General features: G+C 46.9%; 2 protein-coding genes across 3 annotated transcripts in view; one reads left to right on the top strand and one right to left on the bottom strand.

The window, feature by feature from the left end:
• The window catches only part of LOC146010093 (oocyte zinc finger protein XlCOF7.1-like), a 212,185-nt gene that overhangs the window by 17,496 nt on the left and 172,209 nt on the right, over window positions 1-22,480 (bottom strand). The window lies entirely within an intron of this gene.
• Window positions 115-16,050, top strand: LOC146010083 (uncharacterized). Its single transcript, XM_083150981.1, has 5 exons — window positions 115-202; window positions 3,142-3,221; window positions 8,641-8,738; window positions 10,636-10,984; window positions 14,414-16,050. Exons 2-5 carry the CDS (start codon window positions 3,188-3,190, stop codon window positions 15,607-15,609), a joined length of 1,677 nt encoding a protein of 558 aa, XP_083007107.1. The 5' UTR covers window positions 115-202; window positions 3,142-3,187; the 3' UTR covers window positions 15,610-16,050.

Raw genomic sequence — 22,480 nt, 5'->3', positions numbered from 1 at the left:
ATGGCCGCTGGCCTCCTACACCGAGGACATGCTTGGGAATACAGGTCACAGCTCTGCGCTTAGCATACATCAGTAGAAAGCCTGTGTCATATTCTACTTCCGGGTGTGCGTTCCAGTCTTTGTCCCGTTTTGCGTTCCACAGGCAGGAAAAGGGTTTCCATCATTTTCTGCAACTGTCCGCTGTCCGCCGTGATCAGGACAGGTAGAAGCGGCCAACTATACAGGGGGAGCAGCTTGTGGTGCCCTGTTATTAGTATTGTTGTAATAATATTGGGCGCTGCGGCCTGTAATGTCCTGTATATACGAGGAGCAGCCTGTGTTGTCCTGTTGTTGTTATTATTATACAGGGGGAGCAGCCTGTGTTGTCCTGTTATTATTGTTATACAGGGGGAGGGCTTGTAATGTCCTGTTATTGTTATACATGGGGAGGGGCATGTGGTGTCCCGTTGTTAATATTATAAAGGGGATCAGCCTGTGCTGTATAGTTATTGTACAGAGGAAGCAGCCTGTGGTGTATTCTTGGTTTTATACAGAGGTAGCAGCCTGTGGTGTATTGTTTTCATTATACAGAGGAAGTAGCCTGTGGTGTCCTCTTTTTATTAAACAAGGGGAGCCGCCTGTGGTGTATTGTTGTTATTATACAGGGATAGCAACCTGTGGTGTATTGTTATTATATAGGGGGAGCAGCCTGTGGTGTATTGTTGTTATTATACAGGGGAGCAGCCTGAGGTGTCCTGTTGTTGTTATACAGGGGGAGCAGCCTGTGGTGTATTGTTGTTATTATACAGGGGAGCAGCCTGTGGTGTATTGTTTTCATTATACAGAGGAAGTAGCCTGTGGTGTCCTCTTTTTATTATACAAGGAGAGCTGCCTGTGGTGTATTGTTGTTATTATACAGGGATAGCAACCTGTGGTGTATTGTTATTATATAGGGGGAGCAGCCTGTGGTGTATTGTTGTTATTATACAGGGGAGCAGCCTGAGGTGTCCTGTTGTTATTATACAGGGGGAGCAGCCTGTGGTGTATTGTTATTATACAGGGGAGCAGCCTGTGGTGTATTGTTGTTATTATACAGGGGAGCAGCCTGTGGTGTATTGTTGTTATTATACAGGGGAGCAGCCTAAGGTGTCCTGTTGTTGTTATACAGGGGGAGCAGCCTGTGGTTTATTGTTGTTGTTATATATAAAGGAAGTAGCCTAGGTGTCCTGTTGTTATTAAACAGGTTGAGCAGCCTGTGGTGTATTGTTGTTGTTATACATAGAGAGCAGCCTGAGGTGTCCTATTTTTATTATATATCGGGAGCAGCCTGAGGTGTCCTGTTGTTACTATACTCGGAGAGGGGTCTGTGGTGTATTGTTGTTATTATACAGGGGGAGCAGCCTGTGGTGTCATGTTTTTATTATACAAGGGGAGCAGCCTGCAGTGTATTGTTGTTGTTATTATGATACAGGGGGAGCAGCCTGTGGTGTCCTGTTGTTATTATACAGGGGGAGCAGCCTGTGGTGTATTGTTTTTATTATACAGGGGAGCAGCCTGTGGTGTATTGTTTTCATTATACAGAGGAAGTAGCCTGTGGTGTCCTCTTTTTATTATACAAGGAGAGCTGCCTGTGGTGTATTGTTGTTATTATACAGGGATAGCAACCTGTGGTGTATTGTTATTATATAGGGGGAGCAGCCTGTGGTGTATTGTTGTTATTATACAGGGGAGCAGCCTGAGGTGTCCTGTTGTTATTATACAGGGGGAGCAGCCTGTGGTGTATTGTTGTTATTATACAGGGGAGCAGCCTGTGGTGTATTGTTGTTATTATACAGGGGAGCAGCCTGTGGTGTATTGTTGTTATTATACAGGGGAGCAGCCTAAGGTGTCCTGTTGTTGTTATACAGGGGGAGCAGCCTGTGGTTTATTGTTGTTGTTATACATGGGGAGCAGCCTAAGGTGTATTGTTGTTATTATACAGAGGAAGCAGCTTGTGGTGTATTGTTGTTATTAAATATAAAGGAAGTAGCCTAGGTGTCCTGTTGTTATTAAACAGGTTGAGCAGCCTGTGGTGTATTGTTGTTGTTATACATAGAGAGCAGCCTGAGGTGTCCTATTTTTATTATATATCGGGAGCAGCCTGAGGTGTCCTGTTGTTACTATACTCGGAGAGGGGTCTGTGGTGTATTGTTGTTATTATACAGGGGGAGCAGCCTGTGGTGTCATGTTTTTATTATACAAGGGGAGCAGCCTGCAGTGTATTATTGTTGTTGTTATTATGATACAGGGGGAGCAGCCTGTGGTGTACAGTTGTTGTTGTTGTTGTTGTTGTTGTTATTATATAGGGGGAGTGGCCTGTGGTGTCCTGTTGTTTTTATTATATAGGGGAGGGGCATGTGGTGTCCTGTTATTATTACTTAGGGGGAGGGGTCTGTGGTGTCTTGTTATTATATAGGGAGAGGGGCCTTTGGTGTCCTGTTGTTGTTATTATTATTATATAGGGGGAGGGCCTGTGGTGTCCTGTTGTTGTTATTATTATATAGGGGGAGGGGTCTTTGGTTTCCTGTTGTTGTTATTATTATAAAGAGGGAGCAGCCTGTGATGACTTGTTGTTATTATTACGATACAGGGGGAGCGGACTGTGGTGTATTGTTATTATTATATAGAGGGAGCAGCCTGTGTTGTCCTTATATTATTATATAGGGGAAGAGCCCTGTGGTGTCCAGTTATTAGTTTAATGCAGGGGAAGCGGCCTGTTGTGTCTTGTTGTTGTTATTATTGTTGTTGTTGTTGTCATACAGGCAGATTGGGCGTAGGTGTCCTGTTGTTATACAGCAAAGAAGCCAGTGGTGTCCTGTTGTTGTTGTTGTTGTTATTATTATTATTATACAGGGGTAGCAGCTTGTGGTGTCATTATTATACAGGGGGAGCAGCCTGTGGTGTCATTATTATACAGGGGGAGCAGCATTTGGTGTTATGTTATTATTATACATGGGGAGCAGTCTGTGGTGTCCTGTTGTTGTTATTATTATACAGGGTGGGCATTCCGGGGAATGTGTCTCGGGGATGAATGTATCATTGTGTGTGTGTGTGTGTGTGTGTGTGTGTGTGTGTGTGAAGTTCCTAAAAGATGTCAGGATGTGACTGTCTATTTCCATGCAGGAAGAAGATAATATTTAGAAGCACATAAGTATACCACGAAGACTGGATGATGGAAAATCACTGGCCCCTCACATCACTTGGTAAGAGAAGAGTTTAATTAATTGTGCATGGGAGAGCAGATATGAGGACCCCTATACATCATCTGCTAATCACACATGTACAGTATTTAGTCACTATGTGTCTCCTACAGATGGGCCCAGTAACAGGAATACCCCAGAGAGATGTCCCCGTCCTCTGTATTCCCAGGATAATCACATATATACCATGTCCTCAGTCACTGTGTGTCTCCTACAGATGGGACCAGTAACAGAGATCCCCCAGAGAGATGTCCCCGTCCTCTGTATTCCCAGGATAATCACATATATACCATGTCCTCAGTCACTGCGTGTCTCCTACAGATGGGCCCAGTAACAGAGATACCCCAGAGAGATGTCCCCATCCTCTGTATTCCCAGGATAATCACATATATACAATGTCCTCAGTCACTGCGTGTCTCCTACAGATGGGCCCAGTAACAGGAATACCCCAGAGAGATGTCCCCGTCCTCTGTATTCCCAGGATAATCACATATATACAATGTCCTCAGTCACTGCGTGTCTCCTACAGATGGGCCCAGTAACAGGAATACCCCAGAGAGATGTCCCCGTCCTCTGTATTCCCAGGATAATCACATATATACCATGTCCTCAGTCACTGTGTGTCTCCTACAGATGGGCCCAGTAACAGAGATACCCCAGAGAGATGTCCCCGTCCTCTGTATTCCCAGGATAATCACATATATACCATGTCCTCAGTCACTGTGTGTCTCCTACAGATGGGCCCAGTAACAGAGATACCCCAGAGAGATGTCCCCGTCCTCTGTATTCCCAGGATAATCACATATATACCATGTCCTCAGTCACTGCGTGTCTCCTACAGATGGGCCCAGTAACAGAGATACCCCAGAGAGATGTCCCCGTCCTCTGTATTCCCAGGATAATCACATATATACCATGTCCTCAGTCACTGTGTGTCTCCTACAGATGGGCCCAGTAACAGAGATACCCCAGAGAGATGTCCCCATCCTCTGTATTCCCAGGATAATCACATATATACCATGTCCTCAGTCACTGCGTGTCTCCTACAGATGGGCCCAGTAACAGAGATACCCCAGAGAGATGTCCCCGTCCTCTGTATCCCCAGGATAATCACATATATACAATGTCCTCAGTCACTGCGTGTCTCCTACAGATGGGCCCAGTAACAGAGATACCACAGAGAGATGTCCCCGTCCTCTGTATTCCCAGGATGATCACATATATACCATGTCCTCAGTCACTGCGTGTCTCCTATAGATGGGCCCAGTAACAGAGATACCCCAGAGAGATGTCCCCGTCCTCTGGATTCCCAGGATAATCACATATATACCATGTCCTCAGTCACTGTGTGTCTCCTATAGATGGGGCCAGTAACAGAGATACCCCAGAGAGATGTCCCCGTCCTCTGTATTCCCAGGATAATCACATATATACCATGTCCTCAGTCACTGTGTGTCTCCTACAGATGGGCCCAATAACAGAGATACCCCAGAGAGATGTCCCCGTCCTCTGTATTCCCAGGATAATCACATATATACCATATCCTCAGTCACTGCGTGTCTCCTACAGATGGGCCCAGTAACAGAGATACCCCAGAGAGATGTCCCCGTCCTCTGTATTCCCAGGATAATCACATATATATACCATGTCCTCAGTCACTGCGTGTCTCCTACAGATGGGCCCAGTAACAGAGATACCCCAGAGAGATGTCCCCGTCCTCTGTATTCCCAGGATAATCACATATATACCATGTCCTCAGTCACTGCGTGTCTCCTACAGATGGGCCCAGTAACAGAGATACCCCAGAGAGATGTCCCCGTCCTCTGTATTCCCAGGATAATCACATATATACCATGTCCTCAGTCACTGTGTGTCTCCTACAGATGGGCCCAGTAACAGAGATACCCCAGAGAGATGTCCCCGTCCTCTGTATTCCCAGGATAATCACATATATACCATGTCCTCAGTCACTGCGTGTCTCCTACAGATGGGCCCAGTAACAGAGATACCCCAGAGAGATGTCCCCGTCCTCTGTATTCCCAGGATAATCACATATATACCATGTCCTCAGTCACTGTGTGTCTCCTACAGATGGGCCCAGTAACAGAGATACCCCAGAGAGATGTCCCCGTCCTCTGTATTCCCAGGATAATCACATATATACCATGTCCTCAGTCACTGCGTGTCTTCTACAGATGGGCCCAGTAACAGAGATACCCCAGAGAGATGTCCCCGTCCTCTGTATCCCCAGGATAATCACATATATACAATGTCCTCAGTCACTGCGTGTCTCCTACAGATGGGCCCAGTAACAGAGATACCACAGAGAGATGTCCCCGTCCTCTGTATTCCCAGGATGATCACATATATACCATGTCCTCAGTCACTGCGTGTCTCCTATAGATGGGCCCAGTAACAGAGATACCCCAGAGAGATGTCCCCGTCCTCTGGATTCCCAGGATAATCACATATATACCATGTCCTCAGTCACTGTGTGTCTCCTATAGATGGGGCCAGTAACAGAGATACCCCAGAGAGATGTCCCCGTCCTCTGTATTCCCAGGATAATCACATATATACCATGTCCTCAGTCACTGTGTGTCTCCTACAGATGGGCCCAATAACAGAGATACCCCAGAGAGATGTCCCCGTCCTCTGTATTCCCAGGATAATCACATATATACCATATCCTCAGTCACTGCGTGTCTCCTACAGATGGGCCCAGTAACAGAGATACCCCAGAGAGATGTCCCCGTCCTCTGTATTCCCAGGATAATCACATATATATACCATGTCCTCAGTCACTGCGTGTCTCCTACAGATGGGCCCAGTAACAGAGATACCCCAGAGAGATGTCCCCGTCCTCTGTATTCCCAGGATAATCACATATATACCATGTCCTCAGTCACTGTGTGTCTCCTACAGATGGTCTCAGTAACAGAGATACCCCAGAGAGATGTCCCCGTCCTCTGTATTCCCAGGATAATCACATATATACAATGTCCTCAGTCACTGCGTGTCTCCTACAGATGGTCTCAGTAACAGAGATACCCCAGAGAGATGTCCCCATCCTCTGTATTCCCAGGATAATCACATATATACTATGTCCTCAGTCACTGTGTGTCTCCTACAGATGGGCCCAGTAACAGAGATACCCCAGAGAGATGTCCCCGTCCTCTGTATTCCCAGGATAATCACATATATACAATGTCCTCAGTCACTGTGTGTCTCCTACAGATGGACCCAGTAACAGGAATACACCAGAGAGATGTCCCCGTCCTCTGTATTCCCAGGATAATCACATCTATACCATGTCCTCAGTCACTGCGTGTCTCCTACAGATGGGCCCAGTAACAGAGATACCCCAGAGAGATGTCCCCGTCCTCTGTATTCCCAGGATAATCACATATATACCATGTCCTCAGTCACTACGTGTCTCCTACAGATGGGCCCAGTAACAGAGATACCCCAGAGAGATGTCCCCGTCCTCTGTATTCCCAGGATAATCACATATACACCATGTCCTCAGTCACTGTGTGTCTCCTACAGATGGGCCCAGTAACAGAGATACCCCAGAGAGATGTCCCCGTCCTCTGTATTCCCAGGATAATCACATATATACCATGTACTCAGTCACTGTGTGTCTCCTACAGATGGGCCCAATAACAGAGATACCCCAGAGAGATGTCCCCGTCCTCTGTATTCCCAGGATAATCACATATATACCATGTCCTCAGTCACTGCGTGTCTCCTACAGATGGGCCCAGTAACAGAGATACCTCAGAGAGATGTCCCCGTCCTCTGTATTCCCAGGATAATCACATATATACCATGTCCTCAGTCACTGCGTGTCTCCTACAGATGGGGCCAGTAACAGAGATACCCCAGAGAGATGTCCCCGTCCTCTGTATTCCCAGGATAATCACATATATACCATTTCCTCATTCACTGTGTGTCTCCTACAGATGGGCTCAGTAACAGAGATACCCCAGAGAGATGTCCCCGCCCTCTGTATTCCCAGGATAATCACATATATACCATGTCCTTAGTCTCTGTGTGTCTCCTACAGATGGGGCCCAGTAACAGAGATACCCCAGCGAGATGTCCCCGTCCTCTGTATTCCCAGGATAATCACATATATACCATGTCCTCAGTCACTGCGTGTCTCCTACAGATGGGTCCAGTAACAGAGATACCCCAGAGAGATGTCCCCGTCCTCTGTATTCCCAGGATAATCACATATATACCATGTCCTCATTCACTGTGTGTCTCCTACAGATGGGCTCAGTAACAGAGATACCCCAGAGAGATGTCCCCGCCCTCTGTATTCCCAGGATAATCACATATATACCATGTCCTTAGTCTCTGTGTGTCTCCTACAGATGGGGCCCAGTAACAGAGATACCCCAGCGAGATGTCCCCGTCCTCTGTATTCCCAGGATAATCACATATATACCATGTCCTCAGTCACTGCGTGTCTCCTACAGATGGGCCCAGTAACAGAGATACCCCAGAGAGATGTCCCGTCCTCTGTATTCCCAGGATAATCACATATATACCATGTCCTCAGTCACTGTGTGTCTCCTACAGATGGGCCCAGTAACAGAGATACCCCAGAGAGATGTCCCTGTCCTCTGTATTCCCAGGATAATCACATATATACCATGTGCTCAGTCACTGCGTGTCTCCTACAGATGGGCCCAGTAACAGAGATACCCCAGAGAGATGTCCCCGTCCTCTGTATTCCCAGGATAATCACATATATACCATGTCCTCAGTCACTGCGTGTCTCCTACAGATGGGCCCAGTAACAGAGATACCCCAGAGAGATGTCCCCGTCCTCTGTATTCCCAGGATAATCACATATATACCATGTCATCAGTCACTGCGTGTCTCCTACAGATGGGCCCAGTAACAGAGATACCCCAGAGAGATGTCCCCGTCCTCTGTATTCCCAAGATAGTCACATATATACCATGTCCTCGGTCACTGCGTGTCTCCTGCAGATGGGCCCAGTAACAGAGATACCCCAGAGAGATGTCCCCGTCCTCTGTATTCCCAGGATAATCACATATATACCATGTCCTCAGTCACTGTGTTTCTCCTACAGATGGGCCCAGTAACAGAGATACCCCAGAGAGATGTCCCCGTCCTCTGTATTCCCAGGATAATCACATATATACAATGTCCTCAGTCACTGCGTGTCTCCTACAGATGGGCCCAGTAACAGAGATACCCCAGAGAGATGTCCCCATCCTCTGTATTCCCAGGATAATCACATATATACCATGTCCTCAGTCACTGCGTGTCTCCTACAGATGGGCCCAGTAACAGAGATACCCCAGAGAGATGTCCCCGTCCTCTGTATTCCCAGGATAATCACATATATACAATGTCCTCAGTCACTGCGTGTCTCCTACAGATGGGCCCAGTAACAGAGATACCCCAGAGAGATGTCCCCGTCCTCTGTATTCCCAGGACTGTACAGAGGAGACTCACAGGACCCCACAGGAGGATCAGGTAGGTGGGAATTATGTCTCGGCAATATACCAACATATCAATGTAACTATTCACTATATCAGTCATTCTCTATCTGAGGTACTATTACCCCCTAATTACGAATTGTGTTATTAAAAAGTATTGTTGTTTGGCAGCGATGGTTCAGCTATCCGGGCAATAGTTACACAGGTGTTACAGTCTGCTACCAGGATTCTGATTGCATTTGTTTTCTAGTCTGGTTGGTAGGCAGAAGGGAAGCTCTGTGTCGGATTTGGAGTGTTCAGCTGCAGTACATTAGCTGTGTGTGAGTGTGTGTGTATGAGAGTGTGTCTGTGTGTGCGCGCAGGTGCGGTGTTCAGCTGCGAATTAGCAATTAGGTTGCTGTAGGCCCTACCGATAATGACTCTCACAAGCATAGATTCTCGGTACCCCTTTGCCAAGGTATATCCTTGCATTCAGATCCTGCTTGCGGCACAAACACGCAGAGTGGGCAGCAGAAGCAGCACCGGTTACCCCTCCAGACTCTACCGTGAGGAAGTCCAGCGGCATCCTGGTGCTGAGCGGGGGTCTTTGCTCCTACACGGTTCCTGGTGCCAGGTGTCAAGGCGCGTGCTCCCTGGTCCTGTGCGCGGTCATCTTGTCAGGGTCACTTGATCTCGGAACCCCAATCAGCTTGATTAGCTCATGTGATACCAGGGGCCAATCAGCAGAGCCCTACAGGTATTTAGGGGTCTCTTCATCACTGGCAACTCGCCAGTGCAACATTATTCACAGCTCCACTGTGTATACGAGTTCTCTGTGCTACTCATTGTGATTCCACTGTTCTCTGGTTGTTCATGTTGGTATCTCTTCAAGTTATCTCGCTCCAGTCCATCTGGTAATTGGCCAGTTCCATCCGCAGCTCCATATATCCCGGGCTATTCCATCTGGTTAGCCTCTGGTTCCGTGTACAGCTCTAGAGTCCATAAATCCAGTTCCATTCCATCCGGTTCCGTCTGAAACTCCATATTTCTCCTTCATCCACTAGGTGACACTGGAGACCAGGGCAAGGGGCCGCGTCCTGCTCATCAGACTCTGCAAAGTCTAAACCTCCCTGTGGGAGTCCCTAGTGATGACATGGCAAGTTGGACTTCGTGCCCTTGTTCCTGGTCTCCTCAACCACCAGATTTTAGTTCCAGCTGCCGGCAGTCTTTGAAGAAGCATTATATTAAGCCAGCTAACTTTTTTTTGCCTCCGCAATCTGTCCAACACCAAATCAAAACCCAGAGTCGAGTCCACAAATTCCCTTGAACGCTTGCAGTTTCCAGGATTTGCTTTCATTCAGTGCAGGATTCCAGTATCGCTGATCCAGTGCCTGAATCAACTGCAGCTAAGTCCCTGTGCATATCCGTCATCCTTGCTGGGCTTATTGTCAGTATCAGTATTTTCTTTGTGTACTGTTTTTTGTATATTTAGCTGGGCCTTGCCTGTTTTCATGTGGGTTGCCTGATATGGCAATGACATATCCTCCGGTTTATTTTATATTTAAATGCTTATAATATTAGCAGTTTATGTACATTTTCATAATTGTTGTGAGGTTTTGACACTGCCTCTTTACTACCTACCATCTTTGGTATCCTTTGGTATAAGACCAGGTGGCATCTTAAGTACCGGTATGCGGGTCTAGCAATATGGGAGGCTGTTATTGGCACAAGACCCTTTAAGGGGCTCTAGAGGTCTCATTCAATAGTACAGGAGTTCTGTGACAAAAGGAAAAGCAGTTACCTAGGTTTCTCTAATATATGTGTGTGTGTGTATAATAATATATTTATATTACTATATGGTCTGTACAGAAGCTGTTTATGTCTAATACGCTGATGGTCTCCTGATTAATATGTGTAAATGTTGTCTGGTATTAATTTGTATATGTGCTATTTAGGGTGAAGACTTGGCTAATATAAAGATAGAATATATAGAGGGAGAAGAAGAGATGTATGTGACTGATATGAAGCTAGAAGATCTAAAGGGAGAAGAGACGGATATGACTGATATTAAGGTAGAAGATACAGAGGGAGAAGAAGAGACGGATGTGACTGATATTAAGGGAGAAGATACAGAGGGAGAAGAAGAGACGGATGTGACTGATATTAAGGGAGAAGATACAGAGGGAGAAGAAGAGACGGATGTGACTGATATTAAGGTAGAAGTTATAGATGGAGAAGAAGATCTGTACATGATGGGTAAGCAGCAGTGTAAGGAGGAAGAAATCCCTACATATATCAGCACAGGTGAGTAATAATCAGTTATTACAGAACAGTCACATTTTACAATCTGTCATTTTTTATTATTTATTTATTTATTTACAGTTTCTTATATAGCGCAGCAGATTCCGTTGCGCTTTACAATAGTCAGTACAGACTAATCAGCCTGGTTGGGAGTCAGGAGCTAACAGCCTAGATATTATACTCCTGCTCTCCCCCTCACATCATGTCACTGTGTGTTACCAGCCCATAGATCTGACCAGTCTCCTCCCCGCACTCTCTGGTGTATCTCATACATCAGGAGCCATCAGCCCCTATTATACTCCTGCTCTCCCCTCACATCATGTCACTGTGTGTTACCAGCCCAGAGATCTGACCAGTCTCCTCCCCACACTCTCTGGTGTATCTCATACATCAGGAGCCATCAGCCCCTATTATACTCCTGCTCTCCCCTCACATCATGTCACTGTGTGTTACCAGCCCAGAGATCTGACCAGTCTCCTCCCCGCACTCTCTGGTGTATCTCATACATCAGGAGCCATCAGCCACTATTATACTCCTGCTCTCCCCCTCACATCATGTCACTGTGTGTTACCAGCCCAGAGATCTGACCAGTCTCCTCCCCGCACTCTCTGGTGTATATCATACATCAGCAGCCATCAGCCCCTATTATACTCCTGCTCTCCCCTCACATCAGGTCACTGTGTGTTACCAGCCCAGAGATCTGACCAGTCTCCTCCCCGCACTCTCTGGTGTATCTCATACATCAGGAGCCATCAGCCCCTATTATACTCCTGCTCTCCCCTCACATCATGTCACTGTGTGTTACCAGCCCAGAGATCTGACCAGTATCCTCCCTACACTCTCTGGTGTATCTCATACATCAGGAGCCATCAGCGCCTATAATACTCCTGCTCTCCCCCTCACATCATGTCACTGTGTGTTACCAGCCCAGAGATCTGACCAGTCTCCTCCCCACACTCTCTGGTGTATCTCATACATCAGGAGCCATCAGCCCCTATTATACTCCTGCTCTCCCCCTCACATCATGTCACTGTGTGTTACCAGCCCAGAGATCTGACCAGTCTCCTCCCCACACTCTCTGGTGTATCTCATACATCAGGAGCCATCAGCCCCTATTATACTCCTGCTCTCCCCTCACATCATGTCACTGTGTGTTACCAGCCCAGAGATCTGACCAGTCTCCTCACTGTACTCTCTGGTGTATCTCATACATCAGGAGCCATCAGCCCCTATTATACTCCTGCTCTCCCCTCACATCATGTCACTGTGTGTTACCAGCCCAGAGATCTGACCAGTCTCCTCCCCGCACTCTCTGGTGTATCTCATACATCAGGAGCCATCAGCCCCTATTATACTCCTGCTCTCCCCTCACATCATGTCACTGTGTGTTACCAGCCCAGAGATCTGACCAGTCTCCTCCCCACACTCTCTGGTGTATCTCATACATCAGGAGCCATCAGCCCCTATTATACTCCTGCTCTCCCCCTCACATCATGTCACTGTGTGTTACCAGCCCAGAGATCTGACCAGTCTCCTCCACGCACTCTCTGGTGTATCTCATACATCAGGAGACATCAGCCCCTATTATACTCCTGCTCTCCCCTCACATCATGTCACTGTGTGTTACCAGCCCAGAGATCTGACCAGTCTCCTCCCCACACTCTCTGGTGTATCTCATACATCAGGAGCCATCAGCCCCTATTATACTCCTGCTCTCCCCCTCACATCATGTCACTGTGTGTTACCAGCCCAGAGATCTGACCAGTCTCCTCCCCACACTCTCTGGTGTATCTTATACATCAGCAGCCATCAGCCCCTATTATACTCCTGCTCTCCCCTCACATCATGTCACTGTGTGTTACCAGCCCAGAGATCTGACCAGTCTCCACCCGCACTCTCTGGTGTATCTCATACATCAGGTGCCATCAGCCACTATTATACTCCTGCTCACCCCTCACATCATGTCACTGTGTGCTACCAGCCCAGATATCTGACCAGTCTCCTCCCCACACTCTCTGGTGTATCTCATACATCAGGAGCCATCAGCCCCTATTATACTCCTGCTCTCCCCCTCACATCATGTCACTGTGTGTTACCAGCCCAGAGATCTGACCAGTCTCTTCCCCACACTCTCTGGTGTATCTCATACATCAGTAGCCATCAGCCCCTATTATACTCCTGCTCTCCCCTCACATCATGTCACTGTGTGTTACCAGCCCAGAGATCTGACTAGTCTCCTCCCCACACTCTCTGGTGTATCTCATACATCAGGAGCCATCAGCCCCTATTATACTCCTGCTCTCCCCTCACATCATGTCACTGTGTGTTACCAGCCCAGAGATCTGGCCAGTCTCCTCCCCACACTCTCTGGTGTATCTTATATATCTAGCATGTGGCCGGATGACCAAAAAAATTATTCGATGGTCGCTCACTGTGGAATGATTTCTCTGACGTTTGTAACGAGTAGTCAGCCAGGACTGACTTTCCAGAGAATATAACTGCGCAGCGAGTCATGCGAGTGGCCCTCCAGCTGTTGAGAAACTACACATCCCAACATGCCTTGCCATAGTTTTAGCATTTCTAATTGCAAAACTGTGCAAGGCATGATGGGGCTTGTAGTTTTACAATAGTTTGTGGGCCATAGTTTGGCCATGCCTGACTTAGACCTTGTCCGTGTCGACTATGTCAACATTTGTGGGGGGTTGCGGGGGGTGCCGCGAATTGCGGGAGGGGGGGTTGCGGGGGGTGGTTGCTGCGAATCACGGGAGGGGAGGGGTTGCAGAGAATCGCGGGTGGGGGGGTGGGTTGCCGCAAATCGTGGGAGGGGGGGGGTGTGTGTGTGCCGTTAATCGCGGGAGTGGGGGTTGCGGGGGTGGGGGGGGGTGGGGGTGTGATGCGAATCGCCACGTGAAAAAATCAACACAGAAAGGTCAACACATGTAAATGTTGACATAAGTGTGGCACTTCATTGGTGTCCATGTCGACACATGACAATGAATATGAAAACATAAATAAAATGAAAAATAAATATTCAAAAACTCATGTCAACCTTTTTCATTGTCGACCATAGCCGTGTCAGTGTTTTGCATGTGCCATTTAATCCTGGGGCTGCCGCGAATCGCGGGAGGGGGGTGCTTTTGCTGCGAATCGCAGGAGGGGGGGTCGTGGGGGGGGGGTGTTTGCCGCGAATCGTGGGAGGGGGGGTTACGGGGGTTCTGTTTTGCCGCGAATCGCGCAGGGGGGGTGTTTTTGCCGCGAATCGTGGAAGGGGGGGGGAGGGGGGGTGTCAGAGGCTCCACCCAGCGTTATACACACACTCACGCACTTTGAGTGACAGATCTAGCCAAATATGTAAGAGATGGCTATTCTCTGTACAGTACGGCATAATATGTGAACGATTTATATAAATTATAATTATTTTATTTCCATCAGATGGACGCACAAGCAGGAACGCCTTGGATGGATATCTCACCTTGTCTGAAGATATTAACATTGGAGATAACCATACAGAAGATTCTCCAGGAAGCAATTCTGCTACGCTACATATGTCCCACAATGCAGATAGATCATCTGTTCCCTCTAATCGCGAGGACTGTTCTCCTGATACTTCAGCGTTTGTTACACAGGGTGCTGCTCATGCACCTGATAAAATATTTCCCTGTCCTGATTGTGGGAAATGTTTTACACAGAAATCACATATCGCTATACATCAGAGAAGTCACACAGGTGAGAAGCCATTTTCATGCTCTGAGTGTGGCAAATGTTTCACACAGAAATCAAATTTAGTCATACACGAGAAAAGTCACAAAGGTGAGCGTCCCTTTTCCTGTTCTGACTGTGGGAAATGTTTTACACAGAAATCATGTCTTATTATACACCAGAGAAGTCACACAGGCGAGAAGCCATTTAATTGCTCTGAGTGTGGGAAATGTTTTAAACAGAAATCGCATCTTGTTTTACATCAGAGAAATCACACCGGTGAGAAAATGTTTAAATGTTCTCAGTGTAGGAAGTGTTTTACACAGAAATCGGATCTCGTGAAACATCTGAGAAGTCACACAGGTGAGAAACCATTTCCATGCTCTGAGTGTGGGAAAAGTTTTATACAGAGATTTGATCTAGTTAAACATCAGAGAAGTCACACGGGTGAGAAGCCATTTCCATGCTTTGAGTGCGGGAAATGTTTTACACAGAAATCCGATCTAGTTAAACATCAGAGATGTCACACAGGTGAGAAACCTTTTCCATGCCCTGAGTGTGGGAAATGTTTTACACAAAAATCAGATCTAGTTAAACATCACAGACGTCACACTGGTGAGAAGCCTTTTGCTTGCTCTGAGTGTGGGAAATGTTTCACACAGAAATCAACTCTTGTTACACATGAGCGATGTCATACAGGTGAAAGACCATTTGTATGTTCTGAATGTGGGAAAAGTTTTAAACAGAAATCCGATCTTGCTAGACATCGGCAACTTCACACAGGTGAAAAACCTTATCCTTGTCCAAAGTGTGGGAAATGTTTTACATATAAATCTGCTCTTGCTAAACATCAGAGAACTCACATAGGCGGAACACTGTTTTACACAGACCTCAAGTTTTGTTATACACAAGAGACGTCACACATGTGAGAGGACATTTCCATGTACTGAGTGTGGGAAATGTTTTACACAGACATTCAATTTTGTTAGACATGAGAAAAAGTTACCTGTGTGACTTCTCTCATGTCTTAACAAAATTTAATATGAAACAATTTTCATATGCATAGAGTGGGGTAAAGTTTTCCATATAAATTAGCGATGTCACATGGGTGAAAAGCATTTCCATGTGCTGAGTGTGGGAAATGTTTTACTCAGAACTCACATCTTGTTACACATCAGTGAACTCCTGCATGATCGAAGTAATTTCTTAGTACTGATTTAGAAAAATAAATGAAGGTTCATTTTGTTACACAATTATTCACAAAAAAAATTACCCAGATTTTACTAAGCATAGTATTTTCCATGATAGCCTCCCCCCCCCCCTCCCTTATATAAATGTTTGAGCTGCTGTCTGCGGTACAGTGCAAATTATTTTCTTGTGTTTTTGTTATTTTTTCCCGTTTAACATTGTGCCAGTTAATGGGGGTCATTCAGACCTGGCTGCTACTCTGCGATCAGTTATACGCCGTCCGCCACAGTGAAATCCTGCCCCTTGCAAGCCTGCAAAATCACTGAACACAGCTTGTGAAAATTAGCTGGATCGGCGAAGCCCAGGACTTACCCGGCGGCTGCGATAGAAACTGTTGGATCGGAGCCAGAGCTGACGTCACATGACTTCCCCTAAACCACCAGGGCAGGCTTTCGGTTTCCCTGACACTCCCACAACGTCTGGATACCAAACCCCAAACGCTAGCTTCCTGTCACTCACCTTTCCTGGGAAATTGTCCCCGAGTTCCTGGACATCAGCAGGTGGTGTGTTTTGCCGTTCCGCCCTAAGTACAGCGACCAACTGTCACACTGATGGTAGAGTCAGCCTAGAACGCACCCGTCACCCCAATGGTCCCAGAAGTTCATACTGGGTTAAGATCTGGACTCTGAGCTGGCCAGTCTATCCGGGTTACCTAACTTTCTGCATCACCGGCGGTTCTCCTCTCACGGCCCAGCAGCAGCAGCGGCCAATGCACCGCTGCTTGCTGCAGCACAGGCTGAGTGGTACCAGACGGAACTCGTCCTGTCCCCTTTTGCAGGCGTTAGCTGAGTTCCTGCCATTGAACCAATTAACTCTGCAGTATCAGTGGGCGTGTCGCCGAGCTCATTTTGGAAGGTCAGCGGTCACACTAAGATCCCGCTGTGAAGCACACACGTGCAGTTGCCCCTATAGGATTTGGCGCCCACTCAGTTCTGACATCAATCATGACTGATCGTGATCCTCTAGAGCCCTGTGTCTTGTCCCACGTCTCATCTGATGAATATAGTGTTTCTGGAGTAACCCCAGCTGCAATAAAGTGGGTGAGCAGGGCCGGATGTAAGAGGCCCTCTAAACGTCCGGGTCCACTGGCATTTTTCGTTACACTCCCTGAAACCATCTGGGTCCCACCCCCCCAAATGCCAGCTGCCTTTAAATAACCCTGTTTACGGGCAGCGCTGAAAAGCCAACACTGGCGGCCATCGCAGGGAGACCTCACGAATGCGCACCAGGATCTGTGTGCGTTCGCTCGATAATTGCAGCTCAGCTGCGAGGTTTGAATCGGACCTTAATACTAGGTCATAATAAAGCGCAGACACAATTACAACTAAAATATCCTAATACATAAATACATCAAAATTGCCAATATAAATAAATAAATAAAAACAACCAATGGGATTCTACTTCCTTCCAATATTTAAAGATACGGGGTTCTTCCAAAAATACAGACAAATGATAAGACATATACAGATAACTTCATAAAAACGTGTGGCCTTCTGGTGGATTCGGTTTGAAATCCCGACGGTCATAATACCGACAAGGTCAAAATCCCGACATTTAAAATCCCGACAAGGACAAAATACCGACATATAGAATGTACAGGTGAAACAGTCTATATGACTTTTGGTCGACATGGTTTTTTTTTCAGGTTTTTTTGACCCGAATGTCAACACAGTCGACATGGACACAGTTGGAAGTGAACCGCAGCCCCTCGCCTCGCTCGCAATGCTTCGGGCACGATGCCTCGCTGCGCTCGGCACACTATTTTATTCTTCCTCCACCCCTAGTGAATGGTAGGGCATGAAATGCCACCTGCTGTCACATGTCGGGTCAAAAAACTGCGAAAAAACCCATGTCGACCGAAAGTCATATTGACTGTTTCCCCAGTACATTCTATACGTCGGTATTTTGACCTTGTTGGTATTTTAAATGTCGGGATTTTGTCCTTGTCAGTATTTTGACCCATTCGAGATTTTGACTGCATCCCCTTTTGGTATACGTGGTTAAAGAATGGACATTAATGTTTTTTGAGTGTATACTGTATATGTGTGTGTGTGTGTGTATGTGTGCATATATATATATATATATATATATATATATATATATATATATAATATATATATATATATATATATAGTCCAAATCAGTCCGGCACTCGACCTCACAGTTTTCAGCGACCTGGGTGCCCTCCGGGAAATTAATGTAGAAGACGGTAGCTAACAAGCAGCGGCACTCGACAGGGTTTGCAAGCGTGTCAAAATGGTTTTATTGCTCCAACGTTTCGGGGCTCCAAACTGCCCCTTTGTCACACCTTGACAAAGGGGCAGTTTGGAGCCCCGAAACGTTGGAGCAATAAAACCATTTTTGACACGCTTGCAAACCCTGTCGAGTGCCGCTGCTTGTTAGTTACCATCTTCTATATATATGTATGTGTATATATAAATCTCAATATATATTATGTATGTATCAATATATTTATGTATATTTTGCCCTCCCAGCAATGTTGTTGTTAAGACGCATGCGTATTCAACTCTTTTCTTATATTCTAAACCTGTTCGGCTAAAGCATCATGTAACTGTCTTGAAGTCTTGTCAATTTGACGCACTTATATAAAATAAAAATATATGTATTCCTCATGTGATTACATTTTTTTTTGGGGGGGGGGGGGAGGTTTTTTATTTTAACACTTTTTTTGTTTACTTTCGTCAACTTCTATGCAATACATATGAACCAACTTTTTTTCTTACACAGTTTTGGGGGGTTCTTGTAGTGCTTCTGATATTTTGAGGGTTCCATGATTTCCTATACATGAGCAGTTACGGCTGCTTTACACATAGGGCAGGTATTCAATGAAAATATTCTCCGTGCACGGCGAGCAATTTTTTTTTGCTCGCCGTGCACTCTCCGTGTTCCGGAGGGCTCGCTGCCACTCCTGCTCCCACTATTCAACGTTTTTAAGACTCGCCGCCACTCGCGGCGAGTCTTAACCCCTGCAGCGGACGAGCGTCCGCGGCAGGGAGCTGTCAGGGAGCCGGGGGACGTAGCAGCCAAGAGAGATTAAAGTCTCTCTTGGCTGCTGCAGGGGATATGGGGAGGGAGCAGGGCTCCCCTGGACCCAGGCAGCACAGGCTGCCCCCCCTATAGCCAGCGGGGGACCCAGTATTCACTGTACCCGAACGTGCTTCGGGTGCAGTGAATATATGAATATCTAATGAGCGGCTCGAGCGCTCCGGCCCCCTGCTGGCTGCACTGTGTAAAAAAAAAAAAAAAAAAAAAAATGTAAAAAAATATTTTTTTAAAAATTAAATATAATTCATGTGCTATAGGCACATGAATAAAAATAAACATGGCCCTTCACAGAAAAAAAAACCTGATTTTTTGACACCAAAATTAAAAAAAACACCCTTTTAGTTTAAAAGTTCACATTCCTGCTCTCCATCAAAAGATGGAGAATTTCTACACGGAGAGAGACGGCGAGAATCACTTAGAAAGACGGAGAATATTTCACATTGAATAGGGTGGCTCGCCTTTGGAGAAAAAAAACCTCTCTCCACCGCGTGAAAAGCACAAACTCTCCAGAAATCACAGCGAATTTTTCTCATTGAATACTGCCCATAGTAACCGGTTGCGCTAGGCACCAGTTGCTCCTTCTACTCTGTATTGTAGTAGAAGCTCATTCATAAGAGTTGTCGTGTGGGGTGTGAGGGGAGAAAGGACACATTGTGGGTTGAAAGAGGAGGAAGAACACAGTGTGGGTTGTGAGAGGGTAGAATGCTGGATGCAGTTTTTTTCTGACGTTTTTGGACAAAAATTGGCGAATTGGCATGTTTTCAAAAAATCACACATGTAGTAATGTGTGATATGCGGTAAAATTAGTACATTTGACCTGTCTAAAAAAAAACGCATATTCAAAATCTCATCCAGATGCTTTCTTATAGAAAATATCAAATGTAATATAGTGCAATTTGCACCCTTTAAATTACCAAAAATTGCAAAACAAATACACCAGGTCCAGTCTGGCTAGTTTGACAGAACCCCCCAAAAACCAACGTCTGCCCCCCACCCTCCAAGCATAACCAGCCCGTGCTCTTGAGCCGGTCCTGATTCCCCAAATATGAGGGGGGGGAAATCCTAGGGATCCCCGTATTTGAAAAACCAGGATCTGGGACCCAGGGCCGGAGATGGGGGGGGGGGCATAGGGGGTCAGTATGTATTTAAAAAATATATTATTTTTTAGCTAAAGGTTTTTTTGCATGGGAGTGGGGTAGTGCTGCAGCTTCACCTATCTGTCAATGTGACCATGATTAATGGTGCTGAGCATTGGGAGCCAAGGCACACTGACTGCACAAGTGCAGTGTATTACTGTGAATTGACAGTCCCATGACCCTTTGAACAAGAGGGCAGAGGCTGAGAGGTTTGTGCTGAGCTCTGATTGGTGGAGCTCCTTACTTGCTTCTCAGGCCCATGGAGGACAGCAGCAGCCTCGTCATGGGAGGGTTTTTAATCAGAGGCTTGTGAGATCTCCTACAGAGTAAGGTAAGGTACGGAGGGACAAACAGACTTCATGTGGTATGTATGTATGTGTATATAATATATTAATCCCCCCCCCCCCCCCTTGCAGTTACCCATTGTCCAAGTTTTTACTGCCTTTACTCTTCATTTTGACAGCGTAATATTCTCCCGTGCAGTTTGCAGCCAGTAATGACAAGTGGGTGCTTGTTTCCTAGCAGGGCGCCCTGTACGCATTTAGCGTACTGGGCTATTCTCCTTAGTCAAATCACATTGCGCAGTGTGTATGTCCATATGAAGTGCACAGGATTGCTTATACAATGAAATATCGCATGGGATTGCAGGGCACCAGATGCAATGCGATATTTCATTGTACAAGTACCCATGCGATGAGATGTCATGGGTGCTTACTATGAGATATGATTTGTGCATAGTATTACATGTGATGGGTGCTTACAATTGTAAGTACCTATGGCATTGTTTTGCGTCACCCCCAGTATCAACGCCACCCCGAAGCGTGGCGAGCGGCGGCAGCAGAACGCGTCCTCCGACCTTTTCATACCCCCACTATCCACGTCGGCGTGGAGTAGATTTTATATAGTGTGGCGAGTGCAGCGAGCCACCGAGCCCGAAGCATGGCGAGCGGACGCGGAATACCTGTGAAGTTATCCACGCTTCGGGCTCGGTGGCTCGCTGCGCTCGCCACACTATATAAGATCAACTCCACACCGACGTGGATAGTGGGGGTATGAAAAGTTCGGAGGATGCGTGTCGCCACCCCTCGCGGAGCTCGGAGCGCTCGCCACGCTTCGGGGTGGCGTGGATAGTGCTGGTGTTTTAGGAACACATTCACACCTGCATCGCGTGGCCATTTGCGCAATTCTGCGCCACCGGAAGCAGATCATGTCCTTGGAAAAAGATAATAACCTCCTCCTCTAAAGTACTTTCTACTACTTTCTACTGTGACAGACCCTGAAAAAGAATCCTATAGAATGGAAACGCGTTGGTCAGCGGGAGGTGGAGACTGTGAGTGGTGCCTGCATTGGGAGACCTGTATGGTGACTTTAGAACTGCTTGTACGTTCTCTCATGCTGGTAATTAGCCACCTTTCCACCCTGCTCATACCTGTTATTTCATGTACTTTTATTGCAGATGTTTTTATTGATTATATGTGAGTAAAAATCTGTACGTCATTATATCCATTTTGTTCTATTTTCGAAGGTCGACAGAAACAAGATCGACATGGGTTTTTCACTGGTTTTTTTTACCTGAATGTCGACCTTGTTGCCTGTCGACCTAGTGGTGTTGACCCAAACCTAGTTGGTGTAGACCTAATGACCGTATCCCGTAGCCCCAACCCTCGGCCAGCTCTCCTGCTCACTGATGGAGAGCTAGATGTAGCTCCAGGAAAACACTTAGCTTATGGGAAAGCTGATGTTCTATGTATCTCCCATCCTGGAGGCTGCCTGGGAAGGCAGGACTGGGGGGAATCCAGACTCCCACACAAAGCCCTGATTCCCCTGGGGCACGAGCAGAACTAATCAGTACATTTCTTTTTACGATATATACATTTGTGCTGTACTGGGCACATCATGCCATACATTGAAATACATTGGTTGTGTAGGCTTTCTCCCACAGCAGCGCTGCAGCATGGGACCTGCAATCCCGCACTGGTCCGGGGCTGCAGTAAACCCATGCCCCAGCTGGCTACTGCGCTCCCCCTCTGGCATTGCACAGTGCTGGTCCCGGAGCCAGGCTGCAGCGGCTCCCAGCACAGCGCTCACCTAACCACCACCCCCACCACAGCCTAACCCTCCCTCTAGTGCCTATACCTAACCCTCCCTCTAGTACCTATACCTAACCACCCCACCACAGCCTAACCCTCCCTCTAGTGCCTATACCTAACCCTCCCTCTAGTACCTATACCTAACCACCCCACCACAGCCTAACCCTCCCTCTAGTGCCTATACCTACCCTAACCACCACCCCCACCACAGCCTAACCCTCCCTCTAGTGCCTATACCTAACCCTCCCTCTAGTGCCTAT

This window comes from Crinia signifera, chromosome 6 (assembly GCF_055691185.1).
Source record: "Crinia signifera chromosome 6, ASM5569118v1, whole genome shotgun sequence".
Lineage (NCBI taxonomy): Eukaryota > Metazoa > Chordata > Amphibia > Anura > Myobatrachidae > Crinia > Crinia signifera.
The sequence above is the reverse complement of the archived record's forward strand: the minus strand, read 5'-3'. Positions and strand labels throughout refer to the sequence as shown.